The sequence below is a fragment of the Oncorhynchus keta genome, chromosome 2, assembly GCF_023373465.1.
Source record: "Oncorhynchus keta strain PuntledgeMale-10-30-2019 chromosome 2, Oket_V2, whole genome shotgun sequence".
NCBI classification, from domain to species: domain Eukaryota; kingdom Metazoa; phylum Chordata; class Actinopteri; order Salmoniformes; family Salmonidae; genus Oncorhynchus; species Oncorhynchus keta.
In genome coordinates this window covers 23611834-23635250 of record NC_068422.1, presented here as the reverse complement: position 1 = coordinate 23635250, position 23417 = coordinate 23611834, and the positions used below count along the sequence as shown (strand labels likewise).

At 41.5% G+C, this 23417-nt stretch overlaps 1 protein-coding gene across 1 annotated transcript in view; it reads left to right on the top strand.

The window, feature by feature from the left end:
* The window catches only part of LOC118398274 (CUB and sushi domain-containing protein 1-like), a 490495-nt gene that overhangs the window by 375203 nt on the left and 91875 nt on the right, over positions 1 to 23417 (top strand). Inside the window, 5 exon segments of the mRNA XM_035793460.2 lie at positions 394 to 532; positions 1341 to 1528; positions 3037 to 3231; positions 15822 to 15938; positions 17419 to 17532. Coding sequence (XP_035649353.1) covers positions 394 to 532; positions 1341 to 1528; positions 3037 to 3231; positions 15822 to 15938; positions 17419 to 17532 — 753 coding nt within the window.

Sequence of the window (23417 nt, the reverse complement as noted above, 5' to 3'; positions counted from 1 at the left end):
CACTTTGTCACTTCTAGTCATTTGACATGTTTACTACAACACTGATAATTGTTTGATGGAAGGCCATTTATAGGCCGAATCATTAGTAACGGTGCAAGATTACTAAGGTTATAAAAATATTGCTCTCACAGACCCTCCCAAACAAGCACATGATTGACAGGATTTTGCTTAGCACACACACTTAAATTGACACTAGAACAATGCTAAAAAGAAAAAGCAAAGATGCTAGTAACCCTTCTGAATGACAGTTGCAGGAAGGAATTCCATCACTACTGTTTGTCACTGAATGTCTATGGGGGCCTGTTTTGTCACTTCAATCACCGTAAACATTTAATGTGTTGGAGACATGTCGTATTAAAACATGTTTTGCCCTCACTCTCCTTGTTGTGATAGCTACCTGTGGCGGCAACGTGACAGGCCCTGCTGGGGTAATTCTATCACCCAACTATCCACAGCCCTACCCACCAGGAAAAGAATGTGACTGGAGAATTAAAGTCAACCCTGACTTTGTTATAGCCCTAATTTTCAGAAGGTATGTCGCTCATGCTATGCTGTGAGCCACCCACGGTATTAAGGACCAAAGTCAAAGAACAGATGGAAAGAGCGCATCCACTCTGTCTTTGTCAGTTTGGCAATTACCGTAAACAAACATCAAACACTATCAAACAATTCTGTGTTTGAGGTGAAATAGTTTGCCTTTGTTCAAATATTATCCAAATCGATGTGTTGTACTGTATTATCCAATATCCCTAGATGATACATATAAATGGAATAGCTTTTATAAAATGTATAATTTTAGCTTGTGTTACTTTTTTACCTTTATTTAACTAGGCAAGTCAGTTAAGAACAAATTCTTATTTTCAATGGCGGCCTAGGAACAGTGGGTTAACTGCCTTGTACAGGGGCAGAACGCCAAATGTTTACCTTGTTTGTTTGGGGATCCGATCTTGCAACCTTTCGGTTACAAGTCCAATATTTTAACCACTAGGCTACCTGCCGCCCGAGAGTTATAGGCCTACAGTGTGATGAATGTAGAATACTTGCTAGCTGTGTATGTACCCACAGGAATTACATTGACTCCCGTGAGAAAAAAAGAAAAAAAAAAGATCAGATCTTTCTAATAACAGTTAAAGACAATACAGACAGCCCCCACATGCCTGATTCAGGGTCAAGCCAGGCTGAGCCGGGCTGGCCTTGTCATAGTTGCTGGAAAAGACAATGTGAAAGGAAATATGTGAAAAGGAAATATACGAGCCAGCACATTATGGTTCTGATTGACCCTATAGTGTGAATCAGGCATCAGTCTTTTATGGCCTAGGTTTTCTTTTGTATCCTCGCAGTTTCAACATGGAGCCCAGCTATGACTTCCTGCACATCTATGAGGGTGAGAACTCCAATGGTCCACTGATCAGCAGCCTGCAGGGAAACCAGGCCCCGGAGCGCATTGAGAGCAGTGGGAACAGCCTCTTCCTCGCCTTCAGAAGTGACGCCTCCCTCGGGATGTCTGGTTTTGCCATTGAATTCAAAGGCAAGTGATGCATCATGTTAGTCTCGTAGGAGGTGATCCTAGGTTCCTTTGAAAGTGTATAGCTCTGGCCATATTGTAAAGTTGATGTCTCTATAGAAATGTTTTCAATAGATATAGGTTGTTAGGATGAAAGATTTCTATCCACTGGGTAATATATTTTGTAGACAATTTATTGATAAAGCCTTATTGCATGTGTTTCTTCCTGTCAGCTAGTTGTCCTTATTAGCTGGCCCTTTTGCCTGTTGTTCATAGAGAGCTATTCATCATCTGAAAAACAGTAGGTTTTCCAACCTACGTCTTTGTATTAAATGCCTTTTGATTGAATGCATTGATGATCGACTGGATAAGTGGTTTTATTTATTAAGCCCATTAACCATAAAGTTCACAAACCCATGAACACAGATGTGTATAGTATTTTTACTTTTTGACCTCTCGTTCTTCTTGGAAGATTTATTCATACCAATCAATAGCATAATTTGCTGTTTGATTTTGTACAGGCGGCCCTGTATTTAGCTCTGCTTTTGTCAATTAGAGCAGCTAATGACCTTTTATGGGACCTGGATGAGATTTGTCATCTCCCAAGTCTAAAAACACATTTTTTTCTGTAAATCAATCTCCTATATCGTAGTCCCCCCCCATCCATGCACCGTTACTAAGGTAATTTAAATGTTGATTAAAGAAAAAAATGGCATCGCGTTTTCTGTTTTCATACTCATTACTGTAATATACTTCATATTTTTCTTGTTTTCTACTACTGTATTTCTAATGTATAAATCCATTTAAAAATGTAGCTTTAGGTTATTGGCATTAGCATGTAGACTTTGGCCTTATATGTTGAGAAGCATTTCCTGTCTCTGGGTATTGAAATGTGGTTGAAATTGTGATGTACTGTAGCAATTTCAGTGATAGAATCTCCCACCACAGGCCTCCTACTTTCACCGCTCCCCAAAGCACAGGGCAGCAGAAAGAAGTGGGCTGTTAGCTGTCATCTTGTTTGGCAGTGTATACAAGCACCACCTCCAGAGCATTTTCCAACTGTCCTTCTTTGAGTGTCTTTTGCCAGATGGACACTGGTTGGCTGCCTCTACAGACCCACATGCTTACCTTGCATTTCCCTCTGCGCTGGTCTTTTCCATTGAGGATGCCTTGGAGCAACTCTACTGTACCTGCTCTTTTTTACACTCAAACTCCATGTGTTCTGCCTCCTACATTAAGGTTCACCGCAGAGCCACAGCAGAAGTCTAGGCGATAAACTAGGGGATCAAAACATCAGTAGCAGCTTTAAGTGAATCTCTGGAATGTTCCGTGTTTGAATGCATCAAATATCTCAGGATGCATACCCTACCTGTTTCTTTTGCATTTATGGATAAATGACAAAGCTTTAGCAAAATAAAAATGGTTTTACATTTTCCTCCTTGGTGTTGTATTGAAATCAATTATCTCTGCTCAAGACCTGTTGTCCTGCACAGTACTTTATCTTGAGCTTGTATATGTTTTCTATTCCACAGAGAAACCCAGGGAGGCATGTTTTGACCCTGGAAATATCATGAACGGCAGTCGTGTGGGGATGGACTACAAACTGGGCTCCACAGTGACCTATCAATGTAACTCTGGATATACTGCGTTTGGACAAGCCACAATCACATGTGTTATCGGTTTGGATGGAAAACCTATATGGAACAAGGCCCTACCAACGTGTAAAGGTATGAAATTTTCGGTTTTGGTTTGCCTACAGTCCTAAAAACTGATTTGCAACAGCTTGTCAAAGAGAGAGTACCTTTTGTTGTTGTTGTTCTCACTTCAAGTCTAATTGGTTGGTCTTGGTACCATCATCACCACTATCAATCAAGGCTAATATCAAGCCAATTTTCACTGGCTTTACCAAATGGTTTTGAGGACCCCTTTTTTTCTTTGCACAAGAGGAGAGTATGGGTTTTTCAAAGACCAAGGCTGAACTTTCTGTCATTTATTGACAGTCTTGAGAGCTTGGGAGGTGACAACTGCCACTCACATGTCCTCTCTCACACTCCCTCTCTTTTTCATCCCCCTCTCTCTCTCCTTTATGTCCCTGCGTCTCTGAGGAGACACAAAAACCCAGACAGGTGGCCTTGTAGCTGCTGCCACTCATCGTCTCTATGTCTCCACCCTGCCACTTCACACACTGAGCCTCTACCTTATAGCAGTATGGCCACTTGAGACATGACTTGGATATGGGAGACACACACCAAGTTTTATGGTTGACATGATGAACATGGAATGGTTGTTTTCAATAAAAATGGTTAGATGTATTCATAAAGCTAATTGTTTTCATATATAAGCTATTTTCATGGAAACATACATACACAATCTAGCTTTAGCTACCTTATACTTTTTAAACCAAATTTAACCTGTTTTCATTTTTTCAAGTGTCAGATCAAGAGGGGAGTGTGAGACGCATGAGAGAAAATCCACCTGAGATCCTTCATTTGAGAGATTTAGGGCTTTTGTAAATCTGATGAAATGTAATTAAGTTACTCTGGAGTTCACATAAACGATAGAGGGTGTTTTGTGTACCAAGACACAGCTGAAGCAAAGCAAACAGCACATAGTCCCTTGACCATACTGGGGTGAACACTGAAAAAACAAGTTTGTTTCAAAGGATATATTTTGTTTACAACAACAACAGGAGACTGGAGAACAAACCAGCAGAGGTACTAAAAATAAAGCCATGGATCTATAATGGTTTTACATTGCTAACACTCCTGACCCCTGTTTGTAAGTCAGTCTAAGGGGATTTTAGATTTTAAACAGCATGTGTTGATTAGTTGACCCTTTTTGATTGCCAAAATGCCTTGCCCTTTGAGAGAGAGAGCTCTCAATCCTTCACTCCCAGATCATTTATTTGCTTACACTGATGGTACATTTGGCCCGTTACCTTTTCCATTTTTATTCTTTCCTTTATTTATTTATATTAATTTTGGTGACGAGCTAGAGCATTCATACCATGAGCTGTATTCCCTTGATGAACATTTTGCATTATGGATGTGGCTTAAACATTCAATATTTCATTCTTAATGGAATTATTAAATTACATTGCGTAATTACAGTTTAGGCTTGGTCATGGACATAACGGCACAGTGTGGTTGACCTTGTGGTACAGCTAAGGACCACTATCTGCTTATCCATTATATCATTAAATTGAACCTGACTTTCAACCTGACTTGTCTAGTCCTGGATTTTGTCTCATCGAACCTTTCATAAGTGGAAATTGGAAAGTGTCTTCCTGCTAAAAGCTTATTGAAATCTAATTTGTCATTATCAAGTATGTTAAACAGTGACAATGTGGTACCATAACATTGATTTATGGATGTCTGAGCACATGCTGTTTAATCCCTGAACTCCATAAAGGAAAAGTGTGTGGATTGTAAGGGTGAGACATGATGTTGTTAATGATTCACAAGGCCTCTCAACAATGGCACAATGGCCTCTGTTGATCGATTCCCTGAGCTTGGAAGAGAGCGTAGGTAATTAGCTAAATGGCTTGTTCTGGCCTTTTCAACAGTTGTATATAGCCTACCTCCAATAGCCAACAGAATATGCAGGCAAAATTTTATCGGTGATATGAATACCACTTTACTGTGTTTTTAAAAAAATGAAAAGCACACAGCAGGCACACTTGGAAATCACTCTGAAAACCAAAGGGATGTGAAGCAAATGTTGCTGTTTCATGGGCCATTTGCTTATATGGTCTGTCAGTTGTGTATTTCTAATCCTGATTTTTTTTAGTTCTGTCACTTTCGAAGAGGATTGTGGTGTGTATATGCTACACTAAAGCAATGTTATGAAGAACAAGTTTTAAAATCCATGAAAAGAAGGGAAATTATTTATTTAAAGTAATTCGAGTCATTCGTTCAAGGTCATGGATTTCGGATAGATGAAACAACATTTTGTGAAAGGACATTGTAATCTGCTAGCTAATAGTTTGATGTCTGGGAAACGTACAAGTACGAGTTTATTTTGCTAGATGATAAAAAGGTGAACAAAGTTATTTGCTGGTTGTGTTCATAAATTAACAAAAGAAAGAACCATTTCTAAAGGCTGTGGCTGTGCCTGCAAGCCAAGGCCCCTTGAGTGACAGTGAAACGCCACGTGGGTTATATGCAGATCAGTCAAAGTGAGACAGGGAGTACTCACTGTGAATGTTAAACTCTGCACTCCTGACATTCTGCTGCCAGTTGAGAGAAATGATTACTAATGTCCCCAGTATCACCCGGCTAATGAAAGGAATCGTTATGTATTCAATAAGGACTGTGGGGGAAGGGGGTGGGAATATTTGTCCATGAAAACCATTTAGCAGCCGTAGGTGTTTAAGTGGTACATTTTGAGCATTCAGTTTGGAAGAAAAGCAAACACTTGCAATGTATCTGTCATTGTTGTTGCTTCAGGGTGATGGTGGGCATCTAGGGCCAGCTTTACTGAATGTTTACACAAGTGCTAAGTTTACAACTGTTCAAAAAGGAATAGTAATGTAAAAACAAACCATGATACTGTCTTTATTTAACACCAACAACCCTTATTTGCAACTTTATTTAGCTACTTCATGTTCAGCCTTTTATGTTTTAATCTCCTCGGAAAATAGCAGGCGCAAACTGTTCACCCATGAAAAACTTGCAGTATATCTGCCCCTTTAGTTTTGCTCTCGACAAGCTGAAGACCAAGTTGTTGCCATTTGAAATGTTTCACTGGGCTGTAATTTTCGGCTGCTTTTTAGAATACTGATGTACTCTGAGGCACTTTTTGGGGCCTTTAGACAAAACTAATTAGAAAAGGGGTGAGATCCCTTTAAATAATAAAGAATTTTCCCCCCTCTCTCTCAGCTTTTCATCCAAACAGGTCTTCTATTTGTTTCCATAGTAACTAAAAGACTTTCTCAGTGCTCTTGAATGAGGAATCCTCCATGACTGTAAATAGCAGGGGTGTGTAATGTGGTTAAAGCACAGTAGTATAGCGCCCCTCGGAGTCAGGAAGCCAAATAACTGCATACACGAGAGCAGTGGTTCCCAAACTTGTTATAGTCCTGTACAGCTTCAAACATTCAACCTCCAGCTGCGTACCCCCTCTAGCACCAGGGTCAACGCACTCTCAAATGTTGTTTTTTGCTATCATTGTAAGCCTGCCATCTTCCACACACTATACGATAGATTTATTAAACATAAGAATGAGTGTGAGTTTTTGTCACAACCCGGCTCGTGGGAAGTGACAAAGAGCTCTTGTAGGACCATGGCACAAATAATAATATAATAATCAATCATTTTGCTCTTTATTTAGCATCTTACATATAAAACCTTTTGTCCATCGATAATTGTGAATAACTCACCACAGGTTAATGAGAAGGGTGTGCTTGAAAGGATGCACATACATCTGCAATGTTGGGTTGTATTAGAGAGAGTCTCAGTCTTAAATCATTTCCCACACACAGTCTGTGTCTGTATTTAGTGCTAGTGAGGGCCGAGAATCCACTCTCACATAGGTGCGTGCTTACAAAGGGCATCAGTGTCTTAACAGCGCAATTTTCCAAGGAAAGAAACTCTGAGCGCAGCCCTAATCCAGAAATCTGGCAGTGGCTTCTGATTAAATTACATTTTCACAGAACCTCTTGTTGCAATTTCGATGAGGCTCTCTTGTTCAGATATCAGTAAGTGGACTGGAGGCAGGGCATGAAAGGGATAACGAATTCAGTTGTTTGTGTCGTCCGTTTCGGGAAAGTACCTGTGTAATTGCGCACCCAGCTCACTCAGGTGCCTCGCTATATCACATTTGACATTGTCCGTAAGCTTGAGTTCATTTGCACACAAAAAAATCATACAATGATGGAAAGACTTGTGTGTTGTCTTTGTTAATGCAGACAGAAAAGAGATCCAACTTCTTAATCATAGCCTCAATTTTGTCCCGCACATTGAACATAGTTGCGGAGAGTCCCTATAATCCTAGATTCAGATCATTCATGCCAGTGGTGTGAGAAACTCATCATCAATGCAAGCGTTGCTTTAACAAAGTTAACCATTTTCACTGTCGTGTCCAAAACGTCTTTCAAGCTGTCAGGCATTCCTTTGGCAGCAAGAGCTTCTCTGTGGATGCTGCAGGGTACCCAAGTGGCGTCGGGAGAAACTGCTTTCACGCACGTTACCACACCACTGTGTCTCCCTGTCATGGCTTTTGCGCCATCAGTCCAGATACCAACACATCTTGACGACCAAAGTCCATTTGATGTCACAAAGCCATCTAGTACTTTAAAAATATCCTCTCATGTTGTCCTGGTTTCCAGTGGTTTGCAGAAGAGGATGTCTTCCTTAATTGACCTCCCATAAACATAATGAACATATACCAGGAGCTGTGCTAGGCCCGCCACGTCTTTTGACTCATCCAACAGTAACGCATATAATTCACTGACTTGTAAAAAAAATTATCCTGCCATGTCACTGATGCGTCGTGAAAGTTTTTTTGATTAAGGCTTTGTCTATATAGTTTTTTTGGGCCATTCCCCCAAGCATTGTCCCAGCCATACCCGCGGCAGCAGGAATAATTAAGTTCTCCACAATAGTATGGGTCTTGGCTATCCAAGCCACTCAGTAGTTCACCATAAAGATGCTTCTAGCCCCTTCTTATTAATGGTATCTGTTGCTTTTGTACATGTCTTACTACTCAAAAGTCATCTTAGTTCTCGCTCAAAAAACTCCCATGGCTTATTTTTCATATTGTCATGTTTAGTTTCTAAATGTCTGCGCAAGAGTGAAGGTTTCCCACCAAAGAGTAACGTAAATATTGACATTGTGTTATTTCGCTGAACACTAGATGGTTTAATTTTATTTTTGGCAGTGAAACGAGGCTACTCAGGAAAGAAAAAAAACTCACCCAAATGTATAGCCCCATTGGAAAATATAAATGTGTAACGGCTTTCTAGGTGTGAAGGAGAGTCGGACCAAAATGCGGCGTGTAGATTGCGATCCATGTTTAATAAACTGAAGCAACACGAATCCAAATACTATAAAACCAATAAACCTAACAAAACCGAAACAGCCTAATACTGGTGCAAACAACTACACAACAGATATAAGGACAATAAGGACAATCACCCACAAAACACTCAAAGAATATGGCTGCCTAAATATGGTTCCCAATCAGAGACAACGATAAACACCTGCCTCTGATTGAGAACCACTTCAGACAGCCATAGACTTAACTAGAACACCCCACTAAGCTACAATCCCAATACCAACACACCACATAGAAAAACCCATGTCACCCCCTGGCCTGACCAAATAAATGAATATAAACACAAAATACTTCGACCAGGGCGTGACAAAATGTACTGTTTGAAAATGTGAAGAATGTTTTTATTTTTAAAATTTGAATCACCGTTTGATTGCTCGAACCCCTGGGGGAATACCTGCACTAGAGGAACTAGACCTTGTTTGGATTTAGGCATGGTCCTTCTCTCTCTGCCATATTATCTGCTGTTGGTTGAGCATATTGTATAGTGTATTATTTTGTCTTTATTCTCTTATTTTTGTCCATACTTCTGTTCATTTTGGATAATATTTGCATAAATTGCACAGCAAACCAAATAAAACAGGCCATGGTTTCTGGAACCTTCTCATTATGTCATTGTCTGAAAGAAACTCTTACTAGTCATGCTAGTACACATTTATAACTACTATCATCATAATTCGTACTGCCTGACTGATGCTCAAGTAACCAGTAATATCAACAGCATATTTCATATTAAATTGTAATGTGTCAGTATCACAGTGGCATCCCACAGTTGGATGTCTGCTGAGTAGATTGACCCCCCCAGTCCCCTGATCTTTGAGATGTTCATATTTTTTGTGGGTTATGTTATGGCCCTGGTTTGTAAATCTATAATGAAGATTGTTACATTTCCCGTCTTGACAGATTAAATATTTAAATCCAATTTTCCTTTTGATAAATATAGAGGGACCAAGGATTTGGAGTCATTGGTAAGGTTTGTGTTTTCTATCAAAACCCTTAGTGAGTGAGCATTTGATACCTAGAAGAGAAAGGACACTTTGGCCTGACATGACACTAACTGCTCACAGTGGAAACAGTTAGAAAATGATCTACAAATGACTGACTGTTACCTAATTCTCTCGTTCCATGTGTGTAAAATTTCTAGTTTCAGGCAGGGTAGACCCCGCAACCAAGAGTTTTGTCTTACAGTACCAACTCAGTCTTGCCATAGAAAGTATGAGGTGAGGGTGATGTGATCAAAGGTATGGGGAAGGTGTTTGATATGCAGAGGACCATGAGCCGCGGCTGCATCCTGACACCGGGTTTATGAGCTCCACAAGGTATTGTGGGCAGATGAAGGAGCAGACCTGGGGGGATGAGCGCTGGGAGGCTTAGTGTGCTGGAGATGTGGCAAGAATTTAAATCCATGATCATTGTAGCAATGACCAAGGGGATGAAAGAAACAAGGTAGGTGCAGAAAGATCACATGAGGGATTCAAGCGATTGGGATTGACATTTTCTGATGGGAGGGAGTAATAATACTATGAAAGGAAATGAGAAGAAGGGTTAACTAGGGATTTAGGGTTAGAGGGTGAGCGCTCGCTGCTCTCTAATGTTGTGCATTCAGTCATTTTCTCTCCTTGGGTCAGTATTTATTCAAAAAGTAGTTTGGAGAGCAGTACACTACTAGTCCAGGGGCCCATGTACAGTAAGATAATAGAATATTGACATTGACAGATTTCCTCGGTTGTGTTCTGTTTTCCTTGACCTTACATTTTAAAGTTGGATACCCTCAATTATTTTATTTCACCCTTCATGCTCATGCTATGTCCTTAAAGGGGAATTTCACCCTAGGGGAGTCTGGGCTTGTTTTTATCTTGTCTGAGGCATTTCTAGGACAGTTAGATGTGTTTTACACATAATTGCAGAGGAGGAAGATAGGTCAGGGCTTTGCATGCTGAATGATATATAACCCTATGATGGCAGTATTGATGGGGGGGCAAGATCTAAAAATACATGTAATCCTACTTTGTTGCATTTCGCAAAGGCTCTATGTTATACTGATCTCACTATACATGTTTTGGGGTGTAGATATGGCTGTCCTTGTTCGATAGAGCCATTGGACGTCTTTCAGTGATGTTCCTACCGGTGGATTCATTGCTAAATATACAAGCAGACACAGTTTTTCAAGTTGTAGTCTCTGAAAGACTACAACTTGTGTTAGGAGGTGCATTGTGCTCTGGCGCCCATCTCTTCCCCAAGCTGGCATTTTTTGAAAAGGAGGGTGACACTAACAACAATCCTTTGGGCAAAACTCAAAGAACTGACCAGACGCAATTGCTTCAAGTGATTCCTCTCATCAACATGAATTTGATGATGGAGCATTTATTAGCTACGTGGTGACATTCAACCATACATGTTTCAATATAGCGAAGAGGATTCTAAACAAAGAGAGTTTGATTTAGCTAACATTAGAAGCTCAGCTACAGCCAATGCCAGCACCAAGAGGGCAGATGACAAATACGGTGCCTAGCTAAATAAATGATCTTTCCTGCAAGCCACCTAGCTAGCTAGCTAAATTTAGTTTATCTACTGAACCCCGTATTGTGTATTGCTGGCTAACATACTACTGTGTTACAGAGGGGGGGAATCAATTAATTTGTATGTGTGCTAACTTAGCCAGCTATGTAGCTAGCTAGGTAGGTAGCTAGCTAAACAACTACCAGTAGGCATATCTATGACTTAAAATAGAAGAGGTTTTATAATCAGAGATCTTTAGTTTCTCGATTGTAAAACCTCTTCTCTTTTTAGTCGTAGATATGGCTAGCTACACATCAAGCTACAACGTTACAATGAGCCACCTAAAGCTAAGCTTACCAGTAACCATTAGCACATAACTGGAGTTGGCTAGCTAGTTAGCCTGGTGCCTGCTAACTTGTTATGCGCCACTGCACACATTTGCAACTTGTTAGCAAACATGTGTAACATCAGCAACTGTAAATCATTTTTCTAGCTAGCTATGTAACATAATTGACGAGGGTTGACATTGGTTATGATTATGACCTTGGATGCAGATCAATCTCACAAAATGATAGGCATGACGCATGACAGGATTCTAAACAGATTTAAATAACATGTATTGCATATCCAGCAAGCCATTCACTAAGTTTACTAGCAAACAGTGAGGAAAAACAACAATAAAACAATTTATGTTGTAAATCTCTAAAACGGAAGCTGGTTTTGCTATAATAATATTTGCCTAAGCATGCCTGATAGACATGGGTGTAGGTAGATACTGTCTGCCTGCTTACCTAGGTTAATTAGTACTGTCTGGCCACTGCAAAGATTGAGGGAGGGATATGCCAGATTTAATTCTATTAGGCTAGATATGGTTGTAAATGTAATCTCTGTGCCTGTGCACATGTATACATGTTCAACTAGTTTACCCTAATGTCGATGTTATGCTGGTATGGTTCAACTGTTGTTCAAACTGTACAACAGACAATACTGTGTAGTGCCTGGGCTTCTTCCTGGAGTGGTTTCTAGATACAGAAGCAACATTATTTTGCCTGTATGTGTCATTATAGCAGAACTGTATCCCATGAACTCTCTCTCTCTTGGGATTAGACATTATGCTGGATTTCAAGCAGATGACTCATGAGGAGCTGAATGGCAGTTTGATCATGACAACACTCCTCCCACAGCTTTACAAGTATTCTCTGAACATACTGTATGTTTCTTTGGAATGGCAATTTCATCAAGACCACCTCTCCCATCATTTGCTGATCACCAGTTCTCTTAGCTACAGATTGTTAAACAATATCATGTGATTTAACCAAAGATGTTTGGTATCCATTACTGGGAGTTACAGGATAGGTACTGTTTGGTGTTGCACAGAGATGTTTTGACCAACCTACAGTAGCAATGCCATCTTCGTTTTTGATTTGGGGAAACAGGTGTCTCATAAAATGTCTGTGTCCGGTTGAAGGGGTCAGTTTGAATTTAGAAAATGCTCTGTTATTAAAAAAGTAATACAACAATATGTGCACCGCCATCGTGTCTATTTCAAGTCTTCTCGCACATTGATCGAGACAGGTCTCTGTCATCATGACATGCAGGACTTTGGGGTAGACACCCACCTGTCTCGAACAATGAGAGAAGACCTGAAATAGGACATGATGTCAAATAGACAAGATGTCTTTGGGTGAATCACATTATCTGGTGTAACAATCTATAGCTACAGTTCTCTGCACTTGTGTGTCTCTACACCTGACACACTCAGACACACTGAACTGTACTACACTGTTCATACTAATGTTTTTTATATGTTACTTTTACCATATAACATTGTTTTTGAATACCCAGTTCTCTTGAGGTAGCATTAAATAGTGGACACTCTCCTGTATTTTAGATTTGGACAAATAAACCAAAAATGTTGGATATCATCTGTTTTATGCTACAGAGCCTTGGCCCCTGTACAGTTTATCTACATCAGGGCTCTCCAACCCTGTTCCTGGAGAGCTACTATCCTGTAGGTTTTCAATCCAATCCTAATCTATCTAGCACACCTGATTCTAATAATTAGCTGGTTGATAAGCTGAACCAGGTTAGTTACAATCGAAAACCTACAGGAGGGTAGCTCTCCAGGAACACGGTTGGAGACCCCTTTTCTACATGGTCTTATGCTGAACCACACTAGCTGCGTTTACACAGGCAGCCCGAATAATTGGTCTTAATCACATCAGATCTGTGTCAGAAATGATCTGATTGGTCAAAAGACCAATTTATGAAAAAATATCAGAATTGCTCTGCCTGTGTAACTGCAGCCATAGTCCTTTATCTGGCTTCTGTACACTGGCAACGGTGGGCTGGGGAAGCTGAGGCTCTTTGTGCTTATGGATACATCTCTGCTGAAAGTGGTGTAGACATGGATGTGGTCTTAGCATTTTGCACTTTTTGTGGAAGGGACCTAGGGCAACTACCTATTGGTAAAGGTATCAACTGAATGAGATCAGCTAGCGTATTGTTTAGGGACAATGAGGGGACATTGGGAGCTGCTTTTGAGAGGAAAGATCAGTCAAAAAAAGGAATGGGCTGGGGGGGGCTAAAGAAGGTGTAAATAGTCTTAGGAAGGCAGTTCTTACACATATTAATAGTTGTGTATGGGAGATTGAAGAGAAATGACACGTCAATCGCTCACATACACAACAATACATTTACTGTCTAAGCACAAACCTGCACAACCAAAACCCCCCTTCCTCATCTCAAAGTACTGCCTGTAAACCTCCCCCAGCCCATTGACTTTGACAGATCATTCTTGCCAATAGTAGCCCTTTGCAGGGGTAGACATGTCATTGTATTGTGGTTAGAGAATCTGCAGAGATGAATGAGATGGTTGTGTCATTACTGTTGTAGTCTTGACTTTATACCTTTCAGTATCTCTTGCTGGTTTCTGTCCCACAATCTTGTTGTGCACCATAAGCCTAAGGTGTGTTCGCTCACTCATGCTTGTGTGCCCAAAATGCCCTCGCTTTGGGGTATTTTTCAGCAGGGCACTGTGGAATGGCTCCAGATACCTTCTTTTTTTACAACTCAGGTTAAAAGGAGAAGAGGTATAGACTAAATTGATTACATGGTCTGGAAGCTACTCCGTGGTCCTCAGGGTACCTTTAACCACCTGTAACCCCATAACACAAACACAAACCATACAAACACTACCGAATTCATGTTTATATCATGCATAGTGTATCTTAGCCATCAGCTTGTAAATATTTTGGCTAACTTACCTTTACCTTGTGCGGAGCTAGGGGTTGGTAGCTCATGTTGGTAGAATCCAATTCTGTACCACCTACAACAAAATACACAAAATACACAATTTAACCACCCCACTAATTGTATTGATCTCTATTAGAATGGCTAGCTATTCTAATACTGTGCCTTCTTCACCTTGAAGAAGCTGCCAATTTAGTTATGCTAATAAGCACAGCCATGCACAGAACACCACATGCCATTAGCCTCCTCTACCTAGCGGGCGGTATCAGCATTCGCTATGAATGCCACACTTAGTGGTTCACTATGAGCAGACGAATACACAGGGTTTCGAAACTTCACGATTCTACCAGTGAAATTATATGTGCTAGTCAGCTTGTGGTTTGGATGATTGTGATGTTTATGATAAAAAACGTAATGTTGTTAATTTTGTAAAGACTATATGCCATGACAGAGCCTGGGTGAAATTCCCCTTTAAAGTGAAGGCACGTGTGTTTCCATGGAGCCATTGACATCAGTATATTTAATCTCTGGACCCATTACAGGCCATATTAAGAATTTACACATGCTTAAGGGCAACTTTAACATTCCAGTCAATTTGGACTTCATACCTATTTTAAACATTGTGTGTTTGAGCTACAGACTTCTGGGTTGTACTGTTGGATATGTCTATTTCCTCTGCATCAGTTGTCTGTGTGATTAACGGGGGCTGAGCTAGAACGGTGTTTGTGAGACAAGGGCGGTTCCCAAAGGGGCCCGGGCTGGGTCTTTTTACAAAAACGTCTGTAGAGTCTGAACAGTTTGAGCTACAAACTATTAAAAGCTATCTATGAAAAGCTGAGATTCTCACAAACACTCACATGTTCTATGATGCTCACAAGCTACACAAGAGTCGTTAGAAGGTAAGGGGTTCTTCTACATCGAAGGTCATAGGAAATCCAAGGACATAGTGTCTATAATACTGTAATAAACTCACATAGTTGCTGTCACAGACTACAAACTCCACACAGTTGCCAGTGGCTAGTTGGATATTCATTTTCCACTGAGAAAAACAATTTCTGTAATTGCAGCATTCATATAAATTCATTTGTATCAGGTTTTTGCTTTGGCTGACCTTTTTTTATTGACATTGAATAAATAAAACATAATAAAACTCATGAATACAACTCTTTATTTAAAATTGTTTTGTGTTTTACTTGTGGCCTGGTTGTCCTGAAAATAAATTGGTAAAACACTTTATTGTAAATATAAGGACTGGACATACAGATATATGAAAGTCAGATAAATAAAAAGAAGATTTTTGCTCGGGGCTCGGGAACGATAGGCTTAATGTTGGTCTGAAACTGTTGATATTCTGTACAGTGAGTTTAGATCTATCCTAGAACATCCTTGTTCCATCACAATAGCTCACAGCTAGTGCACTGACTTTTATCCCTTGCTAATCCATGGTGCTTGTCCTTTCAGGATTATTGTCTTTGGAAATTGAGTACACTGAGGTTGTTTTGTTGTCTTTCAGCTCCTTGTGGTGGCCATTATAATGGATCTGAAGGCGTGGTACTATCTCCTAACTTCCCCCACAACTACACCGCTGGGCAAACCTGCTCCTACTATATCACGGTCTCTGGAGAATTTGGTGAGGTTAATCAAAAGCATCATTATTAATGCAACACTTAAACTTATGCTACGCTTGACTAGTTTTACACCTCTGATTTATCTGCATATTCGTGGGTTGCTCCTCCGTCACTCGATCACATCGTTGCCATTGTGATCAGCATTCTACAGACTCCGCAGTCACATTAATGTCCAAAAGTAGAATGTGAGCTAATGACTGTTTCACCGAAATTACACTGGTGGCCTGGAAATATGATGATATTGCTAAAGTATGCAAATATTTAGTAGGAAACAGCTTAGCCATCATCATCATGTCATCACATTTACATTAGACCGATGGAAATGTTGTCATTAGCTAGAAAAGTTGTCAGAAATAGCTAGCAAAGCTAACATTAGCTAAAATCCAGTGGTCTCCCCTCAATCTTAGAACAGGAAGGTCTGCACACTGTTTTTGCTCCCAATTCACTGCTTTATTGATGTCATTTAGATCCAAAACAAATTATTGTGCTCACATCCCAAAATATAACGTACACATTTCACCTCACATGACCATCACACCCATGACACATGGTGGGTGTGGAAACAATTCAATTAACTTTTGCACATATTTATTCATAATTAAAGGTACATATGTTCAGAAAATATTATATGCATACAAAATCGATCCAAGTTAAAACCTATGCAACAGTAAACAAGATTACGTTGGAAACTGTGTGTGCGGTGGCTGTAGATATAATTAGAGTGACCAATTTAAAAAAAAAATGGTGTACCTCTAATAAGTATATCAATGAGATGGGCACGTAGTAGTTACAGAAAATGTAATATATACGTACAGTATGTGCAAAATGACAAATTGCAGACCTGGATGGCAAGACAAATCAATGTAACACATACATGTAAGAAAAGGTCTGATATCAAATTATTGGTTCAGACCTTTAGGAGGCATGGGGGACAAACAGTGAATCCAATACAATTCTCTAGACTATTTTAAATTGACAGCCCTGAAATCTCCTCACATGCAGGCTTATGGAAAGCATAGATCAGTCATGAATGGCTGAATCATGGACAAGGTATGCTAGAGATGGCGCTGGTTCTTGTTTGTCCTCACACAAGTCATGCTTTCTTAATTGTGAGTGATATGCAGCAGGTATGACATCCAAAACATCTCTCATTGCATAAGATATTTATCAATGCCTCAGTGTTTATCATGCATCATCTGGTGTAGCAGATGTGAAATCGCTAGTTAAACAGTGTTGGCTAGCCCATTGTGTGGTGACATCACCCACCCTGAGACCTGAGTCGGCCCCAGCCTACAGTATAACAACAATGGTTTTGGTAGACAAGTGGTTAGCACGCTAGCTTTGTGTCATTGTTGACAAGACACCAAATCCCAATTTGCCATTTAAAGCATTCAATTTACCGTTTGGGGATATGATTGTTTTGTAGCCACATTTGACATGTACTGAGATAACCTGTATGATGTTCCCATTTTGCCTCCTCAGTGGTATTTGGGCAGTTTGCCTACTTTCAGACAGCAATGAATGACTCAGTGGAACTATTTGATGGGGCCAATCAGAATGCCAGGCTTCTTAGCTCCCTCGCTGGGTTTCACTCAGGTAAGTAATAGCTTTTCATTCCTTTCATTGATTATAGTCTTTAAATGAACAAAACTAATGGAAAACACTCACACGTGGATTTTGTTTGCAGTCAGTTGGGGAACACAAGAGGTGTTGCAAGGACAAAAGACCTCAGCATGATAACTGTATTAGTAACTGCTGTTGGCACTTGTTACTGTCTCATTCAAAAAGTTTTAGTTTCAGTAATTAGTATTGCGACATTCTATCCATGCAAGAACAGGAAGGGCAGCCATTTGGGAAATAAGCGTTGCTTCAATGAGTATCCCAAGACACCTTGTCAGTCCTTATACAATGGCCACATTTATCTCAAAAGCTCTGTATGCCTTTGGAAAGTATTCAGACCCCTTGACTTTTTCCACATTTTGTTACATTACAGCCTTATTAAAATATGGATGACATAAAAAAAATCCACAGCAATCTACAGACAATACCAAATAATGACAAAGTGAACACAGGTTTTAAGAGATATTAGCAAATGTATACAAACAAAAAAAACAAAATACCTTGTTTACATAAGTGTTCAGAACCTTTGCTTTGAATCTCGAAATTGAGCTCAGGTGCATCCTGTTTCCATTGATCATACTTTATTGGACACCTCACACCTGTCTATTTAAGGTCCCACAGTTGACAGTGCATATAAGAGCAAAAACCATGCCGTGAGGTTGAAGGACTTGTCTGTTGAGCACCGAGACAGGATTGTGTCCGGGCACAGATCTGGGGAAGAGTACCAACACATTCCTGCAGCATTGAAGGTCCTCAAGAACACAGTGACCTCCATCATTCTTAAATGAAAGAAGTTTGAAACCACCATAACTTTTTCTAGAGCAGGCCGCCCGGCCAAACTGAGCAATCAGGGAAGACGGACCTTGGTCACCTCCCTGACCAAGAACCTGGAGTTCCTTTGTGAAGATGGGAGAACCTTCCAGAAGGACAGCCATCTCTGCAGCACTCCAACAATCAGGCCTTTATGGTTGAGTGACCAGATGGAAGCCACTTGTCACGCCCTGGCCTTAGTATTCTGTGTTTTCTTTATTATTTTGGTTAGGCCAGGGAGTGACATGGGTGATTATGTATTTGTCTTGTCTATGGGTTTTGTAGATTGATGGGGTTGTGTTCAGTATAGTATTCTAGGTAAATCTATGGTTACCTAGAGCGGTTCTCAATCAGAGGCAGGTGTTTATCGTTGTCTCTGATTGGGAACCATATTTAGGCAGCCATATTCTTTGGGTATTTCATGGGTGATTGTTTCCTGTCTCTGTGTTTTGCACCAGTTAGGACTGTTTCGGTTTTTCCACGTTTTCTTATTTTGTATATGTATATTGTTCACGTTATCATCTTTATTAAAGATGTTCAACCATAACCACGCTGCATTTTGGTCCTCCTCTCCTTCCCAGGAAGAAAAACCGTAACAGAATCACCCACCAAACAGGACCAAGCGGCGTGGTGACATGCAGCGGTAGCAGGAGCCGCCCAAAGGCAGAGTTGGAGGCAGCCAAAGCGGAGAGGCGCTGGTTTGAGGAGGCGGCACGGATGGAAGCCCGAGAGTCAGCCCCAAAACTTTCTTAGGGGGGGCACAGGGAGAGTGTGGCAGAGTCAGGAGTCAGACCTGAGCCAACTCCCCCTGTTTATCGTAAGAAGCCAAGGAGGAACCCAGAGCCGGTGTTGGAGGTGAGCGAAGCAGAGACCGTGAAGGAGTTAATGGGGAAATTGGAGGAGAGAGTTATGAGGGAGTTGCTGTGTTGGTGCATGAGGCACGGAATTCGCCCGACGGAGCGTTTCGGGGATTTGATGGCACCTGGGTCAGCTCTCCATACACGTCCTGAGGTGCATGCTAGTCGTCTGGTAAAGATTGTGCCAGCCTCACGCACCAGGCCTCCTGTGCACCTCCCTAGCCTTGCACGTCCTGTGCCAGCTCAGTGCTACAGTGCTCCTAGCAGTGCTAACCGTGGCGGGCGTGGTACTGGTCAGGCACCGTGTTATGCGGTGGAACGCACGGTGTCCCCAGTACGCGTGCTTAGCCCGGTACGCTACATCCCAGCTCCCCACATCTGCCGGGTTAGGGTGAAGATCCAGCAAGGGGGGTTGGTGCCAGCCCTGCTCTCAAGATCTCCAGTACGTCTTCACGGTCCGGTCCATCCAGTGCCACCTCCACACACCAGCCCTCCGGTGGCAGCTCCCCACACCAGGCTTCCTGTGCGTGTCCTCGGCCCAGTACCACCAGTGCCAGCACCACACACCAGGCCTACAGTGCGCCTCGCCTGTCCAGCGCTGCCAGAGCCTTCCTCCTCTCCAGCGCAGCCAGAGTCTCCCGTCTCCAGAGCTGCCAGAGTCTCCCGCCTGTCCAGAGCTGCCAGAGTCTCCCGCCTGTCCAGAGCTGCCAGAGTCTCCCGTCTCCAGAGCTGCCAGAGTCTCCCGCCTGTCCAGAGCTGCCAGAGTCTCCCGCCTGTCCAGAGCTGCCAGAGTCTCCCGCCTGTCCAGAGCTGCCAGAGTCTCCCGCCTGTCCAGAGCTGCCAGAGTCTCCCGCCTGTCCAGAGCTGCCAGAGTCTCCCGCCTGTCCAGAGCTGCCAGAGTCTCCCGCCTGTCCAGAGCTGCCAGAGTCTCCCGCCTGTCCAGAGCTGCCAGAGTCTCCCGCCTGTCCAGAGCTGCCAGAGTCTCCCGCCTGTCCAGAGCTGCCAGAGTCTCCCGCCTGTCCAGAGCTGCCAGAGTCTCCCGCCTGTCCAGAGCTGCCAGAGTCTCCCGCCTGTCCAGAGCTGCCAGAGTCTCCCGCCTGTCCAGAGCTGCCGGAGTCTCCCGCCTGTCCAGAGCTGCCGGAGTCTCCCGCCTGTCCAGAGCTGCCGGAGTCTCCCGCCTGTCCAGAGCTGCCGGAGTCTCCCGCCTGTCCAGAGCTGCCGGAGTCTCCCGCCTGTCAGCCGGGATCTGTCAGAGCCGCCAGTCAGCCGGGATCCGCCATTCAGCCAGGATCTGCCAGAACCGCCATTCATCCAGGATCTGCCAGAGCCGTCGACCTGCCTGAGCTTCCTCTCAGTCCTGAGCTTCCCCTCAGTCCTGAGCTTCCCCCCGCGGCAGAGCCGCCACCGTGGATAGACGCCCACCCAGACCCTCCCCTATGGGTTTAGGTGTGCGGCCGGGAGTCCGCACCTTTGGGGGGGAGGGGTACTGTCATGCCCTGGCCTTAGTATTCTGTGTTTTCTTTATTATTTTGGTTAGGCCAGGGTGTGACATGGGTGATTATGTGTTTGTCTTGTCTAGGGGTTTTGTAGATTGATGGGGTTGTGTTCAGTATAGTATTCTAGGTAAGTCTATGGTTGCCTAGAGTGGTTCTCAATCAGATGCAGGTGTTTATCTCGTTGTCTCTGATTGGGAACCATATTTAGGCAGCCATATTTTTGGGGTATTTCGTGGGTGATTGTTTCCTGTCTCTGTGTTTTGCACCAGTTAGGACTGTTTCGGTTTTCCAAGTTTTCTTATTTTGTATATGTATATTGTTCACGTTATCATCTTTATTAAAGATTTTCAACCATAACCACGCTGCATTTTGGTCCTCCTCTCCTTCCCAGGAAGAAAACTGTAACACCACTCCTCAGTAAAGGGCACATGACAGCCCGCTTGGAGTTTGCCAAAAGACACCTAAAGACTCTCAGACCATGAGAAGCAAGATTCTCTGGTCTGATGAAACCAAGATTGAACTCATCTTCCAACAGGACAAGGACCCTAAGCACACAACCAAGACGTCACAGGAGTGTCTTCGGGACAAGTTTCTGAATGTCTGGCCCAGCCAGAGCCCGGATTTGAACCTGATCCAACCTCTCTGGAGAGACCTGAAAATAGTTGTGCAGCAACGCTCCCCATCCAACCTGACAGAGGATGAGAGGATCTGCAGAGAAGAATGGTAGAAACAGGTGTGCCAAGCTTGTAGAGTCATTCCCAAGAAGACTCCCAAGAAGACTCGAGGCTTTAATCACTGCAAAAGGTGTTTCAACAAAGTTCTCAGTAAAGGGTCTCAGTACTTATGTAAATGTGTATTTTCAGTTTCATTTGTTAAATAATTTAGTAGAAATGTATAAAAAAAACTTATGGGTTATTGAGTGTAGATTGATGAGAAGAAACTGTATTTTATCAATTTTAGAATAAGGCTGTAACCTAACAAAATGTGGAAAAAGTCAAAGGGTCTGAATTAGCGGTCGATCGATTATGATTTTTCAACGCCAATATCGATACCAATTATTGGAGCACCAAAAAACGCAGATACCGATTAATTGGCCAATTTTTTTACAAATATTTAAAATATATATATATATTTGTAATAATGACATTCACAACAATACTGAATGAACACTTATTTTAACGTAATATAATACATAAATAAAATCAATTTAGTCTAAAATAAATAATGAAACAAGTTCAATTTGGTTTAAATAATGCAAAAACACAGTGTTGGAGAAGAAAGTAAAAGTGCAATAGTGACCATGTAAAAAAAGCTAACGTTTAAGTTCCTTGCTCAGAACATGAGAACATATGAAAGCTGGTGGTTCCTTTCAATATGAGTCTTCAATATTCCCAGTTAAGAAGTTTTAGGTTGTAGTTTTTATAGGAATTATAGGACTATTTCTCTCTATACCATTTCTATTTCATATACCTTTGACTATTGGATGTTCTTATAGGCACTATAGTACTGCCAGCCTAATCTCTGGAGTTGATAGACTTGAAGTCATAAAAGTCATACTTAATTATGGTCTTTGTTAGGAAGAAATGGTCTTCACACAGTTCGCAACGAGCCAGGCGGCCCAAACTGCTGCATATACCCTGACTCTGCTGGCACAGAACGCAAGAAAGTGACATAATTTCCCTATTTAAAATTAATTAAAGTTAGCAGGCAATATTAACTAAATATGCAGGTTTAAAAAAATATACTTGTGTATTGATTTTAAGAAAGCTATTGATGTTTATGGTTAGGTACACATTAATGCAGCGACATTACTTTTTTTTGCGGATGCTCTTGTTAAATCATCACCCGTTTGGCGAAGTAGGCTGTATTTCGATTATAAATTAACAGGCACCGCATTGATTATATGCAACGCAGGACAAGCTAGATAAACTAGTAATATCATCAACCATGTGTAGTTAACTAATGATCATGTTAAGATTGATTGTTTTTTTTATATGTTAAGTTTAATGCTATCTAGCAACTTACCTTGGCTCCTTGCTGCACTCGCGCAACAGGTAGTCAGCCTGCACGCAGTTTCCTCATGGAGTGCAATGTAAGCGGCCATAATCGGTGTCCAAAAATGCAGATTACCGATTGTTATGAAAACTTAAAATCGGCCCTGATTAGTCGGTCGACCTCTAGTCTGAATACTTTCCGAAACCACTGTTGCAATCCAAATCTGCTTTGAAATGCAAGCTGGAAGAGTGTTTGACTTAGGATTTGACGTAATAAGTATGTGTTATCAAAATGTCAGCCATGTGTACTGTATCTACTTACTTAAGAAAGGATTATTCACTGAAGATAGAGCCAATCACAAATAAATAAGTATTTTTTTTAATGATAGGTCTGTTCCACCAAGCTCAACGGTCATAGGCCTTATAGAAAATTCTCTCTGTATTTTTATTATTTCAAGCCAACTTATAACATTTGATAATTGCTGTCCCCGTCTGATTTATCACTGTCATTGGGGAAGGTAGTTACATTTCTGAACAGAAATCACCCTCAACATTACATTATTTTGAGGATTGATGGAGGCAAATTAATATAAACTGTTTCTATGGCACCTTTTATGGTTCAGATTTGTTTTATTCTACTGTGCAACCATATATTCCCAAGGGAGATGCTTTGATTTAACTTTGTCTTTGAAAATATTAGATTT